The following is a 13,670-nucleotide window of genomic DNA, read 5'->3' as shown; positions in this document are numbered from 1 at the left end:
CCAAAACGAGTACTGTCTAGTTCTTGGTTGCAAGCGGTTGGAATATCTGATATCTATATTCAGACGGGAGGAAGCGATATATGATGGAAGCACTTAAGCGGAGTATGGGAAGCAATTCCGTGACAATAACTATGCTGCTAAACCTAAAGCCCAAACAGACAATGCATTTACAAATGCTGGCAAAGCTGATGCTTCTGGAATTAGCGAGTTCTTGAACCCATGGCATTTTTACACAGTGATCATTGGCTGTGATAAATCTATATAAAAATGATAAATGGCTTTGGACAAGCTATATAAACCATTTAAGTAAAACCTCAGTTCTAAAACCAAGAAGACCGAGATTAAAGGCCTTCTAGTTGGCTTATCTGGTCACTGGTTTCCAAATATTGGAGGATGCTGGTGCAATATCTGGGGTGTGGGTTTTGCCGATTTGGCAAAACGATGCAGTAATGATTTATGTGCTTTCTTATGCTATGCTAGGAGTGCACAGAAAAAGCCAGTAAGCAGAATAAGATTTCATGGAGCAACCATGGGACCACATATATTTTGGACTCCAGTAATGCCAATTTTGAGGTTCATGATATACCCGGAAGACACATTCGTGTCATGCAACATATGAAAATAAAGCTAGTGCATCTGTGGATAACACTGCACATCACTAACTGTATTTCATCCCTGCACCTATTTAATGAACAGTATTTAAAAAGTATATGTTACCAATCCACAGTGGAGAGTACATTTCATGATCAAAAGCATGAAGCTCATTAATCTGCTTGCAAACTACAAAACTGCTACAGCATGCAATACACTCTAATAATAAATGATGAAAATGCTGAGTAGATCCTTGCATGCCATGACTAGAAGGATATGCATGCGAGTGTAGTTTCAGCTTCCTTTATATGCAGCATAGCAAGCAATTACAATGATTAAGAAGTAAAGTGTTACAGTCTGAATAACTTATCTCACGTTATGATGGCAGTACTATCTTTTCCATAGTTTGTACCTGTGTACTCCGGAAAGCAGATAGTAAGTGGGGACTTTGAAATTTTTTCTTTGAAGATATCTTTCTTATTCAGGAACAAGATCATGGAAGTGTCAATGAACCACTTGTTGTTACAGATGGAGTCAAACAATTTGAGGGATTCATGCATTCGGTTCTGTAATACAAATAAGAGCTGTATGTCACAGGAGCTCCACACTGATTTGCACCCGGCAACACAAAGCTCACATAGTAAAGATTATTATTGTACATATATGTGTATCTATATTTTTCCCTTGGTATAGCACATGCAATTTGGTGTCTTTTTTTTTTTAGTGGCCATTGTCCTCCCTCGTAGCTTTCCCCACACATATCTACTCTTGTTCGTCTTTTCCTTGTTTGCATGCTCATGCTTTATGTTGTGACACCCAACATGCTTTTCTCAGATCTTGTTCATGTTCTTTAACAAGCTAGCATGTGCTCAGGCTTTGCTGTGCAGTTCAAATATGCATGCTTAGCTGCCACTCTAGTGAATACTTTTTACCAAAGGGCAATTTGGGATGTGGGCCTCTGAAACGGACTCTCAATTTGCAGTGTTTATCTGATTATGGACATGCTCATTTAGTTAAAACTGGACATGCTCACGCTATCATATTTGATTCTTACCATGTTTTCTCTGGGCCATCTGGACTTCTTTATGTTTTGTTCTTCTTACTGCGCTCCAACATTCTCACTCTATGCCTGTTTTTAACCAACTATCATTCTTCCAGCTATAATACCCCAATTTTTTTTTAGTTCCCCATCCCACTTGAAATAGATTTTATTGTATTCTCTCCCTTTCCAAAATAATTTATATTGTTTAAACAGTTCATAAACTTAACAAGCTATTTAATAAAATGATGCAAAAAATAAAGCATCCCTTCATCAGAAATCAGATTTAATTAGTATGAATACAACTTTAAATGATATGTTGCTATGTATTACTGTCCTTCACATTCAAGTGGAGCTCCAGTCAAAAGTTTTGTTAGAAAATTGTTAGAACCGCTGGCCTATCTTTTTTGGTTGTGTCCTCATTGAGAAAATTATCACTTGCTGCTTTGGTGACAATGGGAAATACAAAACAATTTTTACAGTTATCACAAGAACACAGGGGAAACCTCCCAAAAAGGAAACCTTTTCTTGTGAAACTGCCAAAAGTGGCAGTTCCTGTATGTATTGTAGACAAGAATTGAGTGAAAAGTTCTCCAATGGGGACACACACACACCATTTAAAACCAGGGATTCTAACCTTCCCCTCTGTACCCAAAATGTTGAAAAAATGTTTTGTCTGACGTTCCACTTCCTTATTATATTGCTCATACATTGGGTAATTTATGAATATTACCCAATGTACTTTGTTTTTGTTTGTCTGTAGCTTGAAATCGACACCAATTTCAGAAGCCCAGGGCCTAGAATTAATTAGATTTAGAATGTATAACGTAAGTTATGGCTTGGGATGGAACCTGTCTTGCTTTTCCTACATGGTGTACAAGTGCTGAGAAAATGCAGAGAGCTGGAGGTGGAGAATAAGCAAGGACTTAAGATTAAAGCTCATGCAAAAAGCAAAGCAAAAAGCAGAAACAGCTTGTTAGGCCCAATATTTTTTTGTGCCAGGCCTAAAATGCAAGACAAGATCCTCCATAACAGGTAACATTCTATGGTGGATTTCATTGCATTGTTATTTTATAATAAAGGTTCATACCTGCTGAAACTGAAGAGTCTCTCAGTCTCTGCTGGGTAGGTAGCGGTGTTAGAAAGGCTGGACGGCAGAAGAAGAAAAGTTTTCAAGTGCTGAAGACGCAGAGGTGTTTGGAGAGAGAGGACTGTGCAGGCTGTGTGGACAATTCTCCAGCAGGACCACGAGAGCGGAAAGCAAGTGAATAGAGGTACCAAGCAAACCAAAAGAGTCATGAGGTTAACAGCAGGTGGCAGGCCACACTGGGAATGGTTACAGCTTGTGGTTAGTGACGAAATCCTGAAAGGATGAAGAGACTTGTATTCCCTTATGAATCTGCTCTAGGTCTAGGTAAATGGATAGTATGCAGACCAACATTAACAACTTTCAAAATGATGACTTGTTATATTAGAAGGGAAGTGTAAAGCAGCCCAACACTTTGAAGTTCATCTTCAATTTTTCACTCCCAAAATAAATAGTAATGCAACACCAATTGCCCCTGTGATGTGTGATACAAATGTGCAAAACAAAAGACATCGACATAACTAGAAAAAAAAACAAGTTCTAGAGAAATCAGCATAGACTTTAGTAAGCTGTCACATTTAAAACTTTAAAAATGACTAATAAATGGAGACAATTTACAACTAAAGAAAATGCAATTGGGCAAAAATAAAAGGCGATAAATGTTTCTGCTGGGAAAGCAACACAAAATTGAACACCCAATGTTATAATACTTTATTTTCTAAAATGCATTTTCTTCCAATGCATTTATATCATACTGTTACATACATTTTTGGGGCAGAGTTTCTTCCCATTGGAACCGTGAGGTTAATTTCTAAACAGAACAAAAGCAGCCACTTGGAAAAATTGTAGAATTCAGAAACTAGTCTGGCAAAGGTAGGAGACAGCACAAAATTTAGAAGCCAGGGAACATGCACTTTGACTTATAGCAAAAGAAAAGGGACGATAGATTGCAGGTGCTAACTGTAATTTCAACCCCGTTCCAATTACTTAGTTCCTAGGGTATGTGTGGCTTTCCAGATTTTACATACATAGCGAGCCAACACAACCAGTCAGTAAAATTTAAAGTGCTTCAGTGGAACAACATGGCCATGTTCACACCAGGGAGAGCTGCATACTGAAGGTTTTTTACCTTGATGCTTAGAATGCATCAAGGTAAAAACCCTTCAGACTTTAGAACCACTTTAATACCAGAAAGTACTGGAAGCTGAGTAGAGCAAAGGGGGAAAGAAGCAAAAAGGTAGGCAAATCGCTAAACGCGGAGGTTTGAAGCAAACCTGTTGCTCTGCCTTGAGTGGGCAAAAATAACACAGAACCCGTAAGATCATCTTATTGTTATTGCCATCTTAAAGTACTGATGTGGTAGTAGCGGATGTGAATAATCTGGTTCCAGGGCAGGCAGCTTACACCCCAGCGGATCTCCACGGTCTCCTTGGCTTGTAGTGTATTGTAACAAAAATGACGATTGCGCCACACCACTGCAAAAAGCCCCAAATGCAACTTTATTCCAATAAAAGTCAGGGGCAGTCCAAAGAGTATCCAACAAGTTTCAGGGGTCTAAAAATGGCCTTCATCAGGTCTTGATTGGCAGCGGCCAAACAAGCTTCTGACAAGGCCTGTGCTTGAACTCACCCTAGAAAAAATAACATTAAAAAGGTCAAAGTCACTTCTAGTCTATTCACATTGTGATCCCTGATGAAGGGGGCATTTATGGAGCCCCAAAATGTGTTACTCTTTGGACTGTTTCCCTGAATTTTATGGGAATAAAGTTGTATCTGGAACCCTTAGCAGTGGAATGGCACTTCAATTTCCATTTTTTGCTTTGACATTGTCAAGCCTTGATGAAGGGGATGTTTTTGGACTGTCCCCTAGACTTTCATTGGAATAAAGTTGTATCTGGATCTCTTAGCAGTGGTGTGGCACATTGATGTTTTAAAAATACAAAACAAAAAAGTCACGCTAATAGAAAGAAGTGGTATTAAAGCTCCCAGTGATGGGTACCACAAATCACAATAGTGATACTATTATAGTGATACATACATTGAATCAAAATAATTGAAGTGCAAATTAAAAATGCTGTAAACTATGCCTAAACCTAATTAAGAAACAACAAAGAACAAATATAATTGGAAAATGTGCAAATATGGAAAGAAATTCAATTGAGAATGTCCATAAAGTTGGTGAAATAAAAACAGAAAATATATATTAAATAGTTATAAAAATATATATAAATGAGTCCATAATGCAAAGTACAGATCCCAAGGTGATGCATAGTGACATTCCACACTGTAGTGACAGGTGCAAAGATGAAGCCTCCACCATGGAAAAATACTGCCGCTTACCAGAAATCGTTGGTCCCTAATTACAGGGGACCACACTGGTCAGGTGGCTGTAACCCCAGCCTGGGACCTCACAGGCAGGCAGTGGATACTTCAGCGTCACTGGGGATCGTCACCAGAAAACTCAGCAGGGCAGTATTATCACCAAAAAGACAACAAAGAGCTCCACATAGCGTAAATCCTTTAACATTTAATCAAAAATTAAAAGGGGGACAAACGGACACTTACAAATTAGCGGAAATGTATAGGCAAAAGACAATAAAAGTGAGCCGGCTTCCAAACAGCCCGTAGCTTCCGGGACTGAATGCCCAGCGGTGATGTCAGGACGTCCTGAAAAGGGAGGAGCTACGTCCTGAAAAGGGAGGAGGAGCTACATCCTGACGTCACCGCTGCGCGTTCAGTCCCGGAAGCTACTGGCTGTTTGGAAGCCGGCCGGCTCACTTTTATTGTCTTTTGCCTATACATTTCCACTGATTTGTAAGTGTCCATTTGTCCCCCTTTTTATTTTTGATTAAATGTTAACTCTATGTGGTAAATGTTACGCTATGTGGAGCTCTTTGTTGTTGTCTTTTTGGTGATAATACTGCCCTGCTGAGTTTTCTGCTGACGATCCCCATTGACGCTGAAGTATCCACTGCCTGCCTGCGAGATCCCAGGTTGGGGTTGCAGCCACCTGTCCAGTGTGGTCCCCTGTAATAAGGGACCAACGATTTCTGGTAAGCTGCAGTATTTTTCCGTGGTGGAGGCTTCATCTTTGCACCTGTCACTACAGTGTAGAATGTGCATCACCTTGGGATCTGTACTTTGCATTATGGACTCATTTATATATATTTTTTTAACATTATATATATATATATATATATATATATATATATATATATATATATATATATATATATATATATATATATATTCTGTTTTTTATTTCACCAACTTTATGGACATTCTCAATTGAATTTCTTTCCATATTTGATATTTGCACATTTTTCCAATTATATTTGTTCTTTGACATATCTTAATTAGGTTTAGGTATAGTTTACAGCATTTTTAATTTGCACTTCAATTATTTTGATTCAATGTATGTAGTATCACTATTGTGATTTGCGGTACCCATCACTGGGAGCTTTAATACCACTTCTTTCTATTAGCGTGACTTTTTTGTTTTGTATTTCTGATTGGTGTCGTATAACACTTTGTAGTTGCAGCTCAATTTATACATTTTTTAGCGCAATATTTTTTATACCCATTATGTTTTAAAAAATACTTCATGCTGCTGTTTACCTGTGATGGCACAATTGGCATAAAGCATCATTTGCGGTGGGCTTTTAGTAAAATGGGTGGTCCTATGTTAAAAAGAAAAAAAAAAAGCCAATCTAAAAACGAATAGTATTTCTTTGTTACTTGAGTAGTGGAGTCTTGTACCAAGCTTGCCATTGATCAATTGGCCAAGTTATTAAACATATAATCTTTTAGGACCTTCTTCAGGCATTATACAAAATTCTTGAAGGGGGGGATATAAGCTAGTATTTTTGGGACTAAACATTTTGTAACTTTAGGGATTTTTTTCTTGCAGAGATATTCTCAGGCTGTCTGACTTGCAATCCATATTTGACATCTACACACCGATTTTCAATACTATCCAAATCTGGGTACTGTGAAGGAGGAGGGCTAGGCAGATTAGAAACAAAAAGCTTATCGACATCAATCTCATGAGATACAGCTGAAGGCTGCTGTGAACAGATGTGTTGAAGATCAATTTTGATGTTAATCTTCACAATATGATTTTTTTTTCTGTTGCCCCTTCTGGCTATAGGGACACCTACAGGACTGTGTATTGTTTATATGTAGACTTTAGGTCCAGTGTGATTTCTTTTCACTGAGAAAGAAAAACTTGCCATTTGGCAAGCGGTGTCAAAATGTTTGCAAATGTTAAGAATGAATAAACCCAATGACAATGCAATTTTTTTTTTTTTTTTTTTAAACTATAAACAAATCACACCAATATGGGTAAGAGACTTTAAATATCATAATATGGTAGCACATCATAAAATGTAACATGCACATAAAAAAAAAAAAAAAAAAAAAAAAAAAAACTGTGAAAGCAAAGCTTGCTCTCAATGCAGAAGTTTCTCAGCAGGCAGCAAAATTAACAATTCAGTGTATATGACATGACATACTGTGTGAAGCAATGAAAGATAGGTGGCATTGCTCATGGAAGGTATGGTTTGCAATGATCACACTTTACAAATCAGTTTAAAGCAGTTCCGCCGAATTAGTTTTTTTTTTTTTAAAGTCAGCAGCTACAAATACTGTAGCTGGTGACTTTTAAAATATGGACACTTACCTGTCCAGGAACCCGATGCCGATCTGTCCCTCTGCTCTCAGGTGGAGGCGGCGCCATCTTCAGTAAGGGAATGAGGAAGTGAAGTCTTGCAGCTTTAAAGAGGAGTTCCACCCAGGGGGTCCAGTAAAAAAAAAAAAAAAAAAAATTTAAAAGTCAGCAGCTACAAATACTGCAGCTGCTGACTTTTAATTGGACACTTACCTGTCCCAGGGTCCAGCGATGCGGGGGATCGAAGCCCCGCTCGTCTCCCCCTCCGTTCAGCAGCGCCGGCATTGCTACTGTGGGCGCCGGGCTGCGGCTTCACAGCCTGGCACCCACTGCGCATGCGCGAGCGGCGCCACACGTCGTGATTGGCCGCTCAGTCACCTGGGACCTGTAATGGGTCCCAGATGATTAACAGGAGGGAGGGAGCAGAGCGGAGCCCTTCCTGTGCCGAGGGGGAAGTGATGTCACCAGCCCAGGCACTGGAAGGGGCAGACTACGAGGGACCCCCTAGCAACAGGCATTTAGAGGTAAGTTAAAAAAAAAAAAAATATCCAAATTTTTTTTTGTTTTTTTTTTAGGATTTTTCATGTAATTTTGTGTGGAACCCCACTTTAAAGCCTGGTTCCCTACTGCACATGCGTGAGTCGAGCAATTCCACTGGTCCCTGCGTGTCTCCCAGAAGACAGCGGGGGACGGACAGACATGGCATATATATCCGCGGATAGTGCGGCTATCTATGCCCGGAAGTGGGAGCAAATACCCGAATTATACAGGTATCTGCTCCCCCCTAAAAGGTGCCAAATGCGACACCGGAGGATTCGAAAAAGCGGAAGTTCCATTTTTGGGTGGAACTCCGCTTTAAATCATTTTCCACTAATCAGGGAGCTTTCATTGTTGTATGCTAGGACAACTACAAGCACAATAAATGATGATTACTTCCCTTCATGAAATAGATCTGGACTAGGGCAGCAACTAACGATTATGTTCATATTGTTTCGAATAATCAGATAAAAACCTCAAAAAAGTGTGGTGTATAATTTAGGTAATATGTAAAGTTTTTTAAAAAGACAACTATTCTTAAATATCTATATGCAGTGGTAAAATAAATAACCAGCTATATGGTTAGGGAACAAAATATCTAATCCACTCTGAGAATAACAGACAGAAGAGATATATACAGTGCCTTTGCAAAAGTATTCACCCCTTGGTAATTTTCATGTTTTGTTGCCTCACAACCTGGATTTAACATGGATTGTTTGAGGATTTGCAACATTTAATTTACAGAACACGCCCACAACTGAAGATTTTTTTTATTGTGAAGCAAACAACAAATAGGACAAAATAACAGAAAGTCAATGTGCATGACTAGTCATCCCCTAAAGTCAATACTTTGCAGAGCCATCTTTTGCGGCTATCACAGCTCCAAGTAGCTTTGGATAAGTCTCTATGAGTTTGCCACATCTTACCACTGGGATTTTTGCCCATTCCTCCTTGCAAAACTGCTCCAGCTCCTTCAAGTTGGATGGTTTGTGCTTGTGAACAGCAATAGAAGTCTGACCATGGATTGAGGTCTGGGCTTTGACTAGGCCAACACATTTACAAGTTTCCCCTTAAACCACTCAAGTGTTCAAATCACACACAGAATGGTACAGGTTTGCTCAAGAATATTCCTGTATTTAGCACCATCCATCTTTCCCTCAACCCTGACCAGTTTCCCAGTCCCGACTGCTGAAAAACATCCTCACAGCATGATGCTGCCACCACCACGTTTCACTGTGGGGAGGGATGGTGTTCTTTGGGTGATGTGATGTTGTTGGGTTTGCGCCAGACATAGCATTTTCTTTGATGGCCAAAAAGTTCAATTTTAGCCTCATCAGACCAGAGCACCTTCCTCCATACAATTTGGGAGTCTCCCACATGCCTTTTCGTAAACTCAGAACGTGCCATTTTGTTTTTTGCTGAAAGTAATGGCTTTCTTCTGGCCACTCTGCCATAAAGCCCAACTCTATGGAGCGTACGGCTTATTGTTGTCCTATGTAGATATTCCAGTCTCTGCTGTGGAACTCTGCAGCTCCTCCAGGGTTACCTTAGGTCTCTGTGCTGCCTCTCTAAATAATGCCCTCCTTGCCTGGTCCGTGAGCTTTGGTGTACGGCCATCTCTTGGCAGGTTTGCTGTTGTGCCATGTTCTTTCCATTTAGTTATGATAGATTTGATAGTGCTCCTAGGGATCATCAAAGATTTGGATTTTTTTTTTTTTTTTTTATAACCTAACCCTGAACTTGTACTTCTCAACAACATTGTCCCTTACTTGTTTAGATAGTTCCTTGGTCTCCATGGCAGTGTTTGGTTAGTGGTGCCTCTTGCTTAGGTGTTGCAGCCTCTGGGGCCTTTCAAAAAGGTGTGTATATGTAATGACTGATCATGTCACACTTAGATTGCACACAGGTAGACATCATTTCACTAATTATGTGACTTCTGAAGGTTGCACCAGAGTTTTTTATGGGCTTCATAACAAAGGGGGTGAATACATGCACATGCCAATTATCAGTTTTTTATTTCTGAAAAAAGTTTTATGTATATATATTTTTCTAATTTTACTTCACCAACTTAGACTATTGTGTTCTGATCCATCACATATAATTCAGATTAAAAAAACATTGAACTAAAAGGCTGTAATGCAAAAAAATAGGCAAAAAGCCAAGGGGGTGAATACTTTTGCAAGGCACTGTATGCTATCTGATGTTGAACTTGGTACATATGATGAGGTACAAGAACAAAAAATAGCCCTTTATGGTACAAAAACAGCAGATAATCACTACTATAAGGGGTTCATTTATACAGTAAAAGTAATATATATTACACATCATCATAAAACTTCTATCATACGTATAATAATATACACAGAAGTAGGATATACAGAGTATTTTAACTGGGTATTAGACATGAAGCTATATGAAGGGTAGAATATAAATCTTTTATATCTAGGAGTAAAAGGTTGAGACTTTTTTGCATGGATATAATCATTGTAAATATAATGCACAATACTGGTAAACTTTTACTTTAAACCTAATTGTAACGTCTTATATTACCTCCAGCTTCTCTGGGTTCATATGCGGATCTTCCCTGTACAGAGCCTTCAGTGATTAAAAAATTATAAATATATTCAAATGTTTACAAAGAAAAAACATGTTATACTTACCTGCTCTGTGTAAAGGCTTTACACAGAGCAGCCCTGGTTCTCCTCTTTTGGGGTGCTCTGCTGGCGCTTCTGGCTCCTCCTGCCTTCAGAGTGCCCTATAGCAAGCCGCAAAGTATAGTATAGCGTGCCTTTAGAATCACTCACTTCCTTCTCTTGCCCAGGACTACATGAGGTATTGCTCCTCACACAATCACAAGGCACTCACTGACATGTATTGACAGTGTATGGAGCTGTATGTGTGCTGCATGGTGTATACTGATATGTAAACAAATAATGCATTCTGTATGCAGGCCAACTAATCGATTATGAAAATAGTTATTTCAGCCCTTATCTGGACATCCATTTAAAGCTGAACTTTAGGCAGATATAAACAAAAACATCAATTAAAGCATAAACATAATCTAGCCTTGCAGTGTCCCCCCCCCCCCCCCCCCCACCAAAACTCCACCACGTACAAAACAGGGTAATAGCCCTGCAATATAGAGAAGAATGGCGGCACATCCAAAATAAAAAAAAAATAGAAGTTTATTTAGAAGTCCATGAATAAAAAAGCATGACACACAACCGAAGGGTACTCAGCAGACGCGTTTCACACTAATCGTGCTTACTCATTGTGGGTACTAGCCCATCAATGTATGTGATGCTGCTGAGGGACCGTTTACAGGCCAGAGCTTCAAGAAGAGGACAGCGCTGGAGCCAGTAAGAGTGGAGGATACGGTAAGTTCCGACTGCTCCTCTACCTCTTACACATAACCAAAATATAACTCTTGCACTGTGGAAGGGAGCCCACTGCAAGGGTAGATTTATTCTAATTCTTGGAGTTGAGCTTTAATGCACCTATTAAAAATCATGAAATGCATTTTAAATTAAACTAGAATACGCACCTGAATTTGACTTGATTTAAGCAATCCTCTGTACAGCAGCACAAAGAATGGGAGATGGACATGAGCCATTGGGGCTAATCAAGTACCCTGCATTCACATGTTCATGTGAACGCAGGTTCAAGAAACATGCTAATTGGAGGCAGGAGTAGGTAGATGACCTCATCAGTTACTTTCCTACACTGTCCAGGGATAGGGATGTCCTACACTGTCCAGGCATACTCTCTCTGGCAATGTTCTGGAAATCTCTGGACTGGAAGGCCAGAAACGCAAATCCTCTGGAAAGCAAGCCTGGTTACATATGGGCATTTCAACTACATATTTAGTGCTTTGTCTGGAAATCAGTTTTAACATTATGTAATACAGCAGATTACGAGCACGGATACAAAGATCATAGCTCGATGTCATTCTCCATTGAAATATTTTAAATTTTGCAATATTCTTTACTTTAGCAACATACATTGGCAAATATTTTTTTCTTCAGTTGTTAGATGAAAGGCAGACATTTATCCAAGGGATAATTTAAAATTAGGTCACTCTGATTAGCGTTAGATAAAGGCATACTTCAGTAGAAAAGCTATAAATATGATGCTGTTTTGACCTAGAATACCCCCAAATATACATATGGTGCAAACCCTTTAATGTCAAGAACATCTGAAAACACAAGTTCTGGGAAGTGCCTCTACAGAGAATAATGTTGTAAATGTAATCACCCACCAAGGATAAATATATTCACTTCAAAACTTGAAAGCTTTACTAACCCATTTAACAGATAATAAACACCAATGATACCGATATACAAGCTTGACACATTACCTGCCTTATTTTTCAGTGTCTTGTGTGTTCATTATAAAGTTGCCAGCAGGACTTTTAGAGTCATGTTCTAGACTGTAAACACATCACTCAATAATGGTATACCATTAATAAAGGTTTGTATGCTTGGGTTGTTTTTTTTCCCCTATGGCATATGTTTATAAGGAGCTAGAATGCAATGTCTTAATTTTGAACTAGGTCCTATTTGCTTAATTTGGGTACTGGTAAATACAGCATTACCACATTCCACTGCATCTGAAATGTTTTTTTCCTGCATACAACATGAATGCAAACAAAAGGGGGTAAAGAAAGGAAAGAAGCAAAGTTAGAAGCAAGTCAGAAGCAACCCAACCTGATCTGAAAAGCAAGGCATTTTATCCTAAATGCAAGATGTGTTTGACTTTCCTCGAAGTCCGATACCTGTGTACATCTAGCAAATGTATCTTCCATAGGGATTAGCTCATGTAAAAGGCATCAGAGGATGAAAAAAAAAAAAGGTGAAAAAGCTGAAGGGTTAAAAGGCATGCTAATATGTTTAAAAAACAATAGTACTTTTAAACTAATACAGCTATTCTCAATCAGGGCTTTGTGGAACCCTCAGGCTCCTCCAGAGGTTTCTAGGGGTTCCTTAAACTAGGGTTGTCCCGATACCGATACTAGTATCGGTATCGGCACCGATACCAAGCATTTGCCCAAGTACTTGTACTCGGGCAAATGCTCCCGATGCTTCCCCCGATACCTAGACTGTCAGCTGTGATCAGCGCGTGGGGGAGTTACAAGCTTCTCCCCCCGCGCTTTCAGCTCCTTTAGTGACACAGCAGTGATCGGTGCTTGTAATTCCCCCACACGCGATCACCGCTGACTGTCACTGCATCCCCCTTAGTCCCCCTCCGCTGTCCTGCTCCGCTGCTTGTCCCCCTCCGTTCCAATGTCCCCCTCCGCTGTCCTGCTCCGCTGCATTGTCCCCCTCTGTTCCAATGTCCCCCTCCGCTGTATTGTTCCCCTCCGCTGTATTGTTCCCCTCCGCTGTATTGTTCCCCTCCGCTGTCCTCCTCCGCTCCAATGTCCTCCTCCGATGTATTGTCCCCCTCCGCTGTCCTCTTTCTTTGCTCTGTCCCCCTCCGCTGTCCCCCTCCGTTCCGGCGTTCTGCTGTCTCTCTCCGCTGTGTGTGTATGGATAGAGTCAGCTGACTCTGTCCATTCACATAACTGAAACATTGTAATCTCCTGTGATTACGATGTGTCAGTTTATGAATGGAGAGGAGCCGCTGTCTTCTCTCCATTCATTATCAGTGCAGCTGAGGCTGCAGAGAAAGAGACTGGGGAATCTCTATCCTCTGTCTCTTTCTCTGTCTCAAGGGGGAGATATCAGAGGTCTGTTAAGACCCCTGATA

General features: G+C 39.9%; 1 protein-coding gene across 2 annotated transcripts in view; it reads right to left on the bottom strand.

Moving 5' to 3' along the window:
• The window catches only part of GNAO1 (G protein subunit alpha o1), a 366,081-nt gene that overhangs the window by 53,344 nt on the left and 299,067 nt on the right, over positions 1 to 13,670 (bottom strand). The window contains exon 7 of one of the 2 annotated variants that reach the window (XM_073605497.1): positions 1,004 to 1,157. The exons of the other annotated variant lie outside the window; for it this stretch is intronic. Coding sequence (XP_073461598.1) covers positions 1,004 to 1,157 — 154 coding nt within the window. The remainder of the gene's footprint in view (positions 1 to 1,003; positions 1,158 to 13,670) is intronic. 2 annotated transcript variants of the gene reach the window in all.

The sequence above is a fragment of the Aquarana catesbeiana genome, linkage group LG11, assembly GCF_042186555.1.
Source record: "Aquarana catesbeiana isolate 2022-GZ linkage group LG11, ASM4218655v1, whole genome shotgun sequence".
Taxonomy (NCBI): Eukaryota; Metazoa; Chordata; class Amphibia; order Anura; family Ranidae; genus Aquarana; species Aquarana catesbeiana.
The sequence above is the reverse complement of the archived record's forward strand: the minus strand, read 5'-3'. Positions and strand labels throughout refer to the sequence as shown.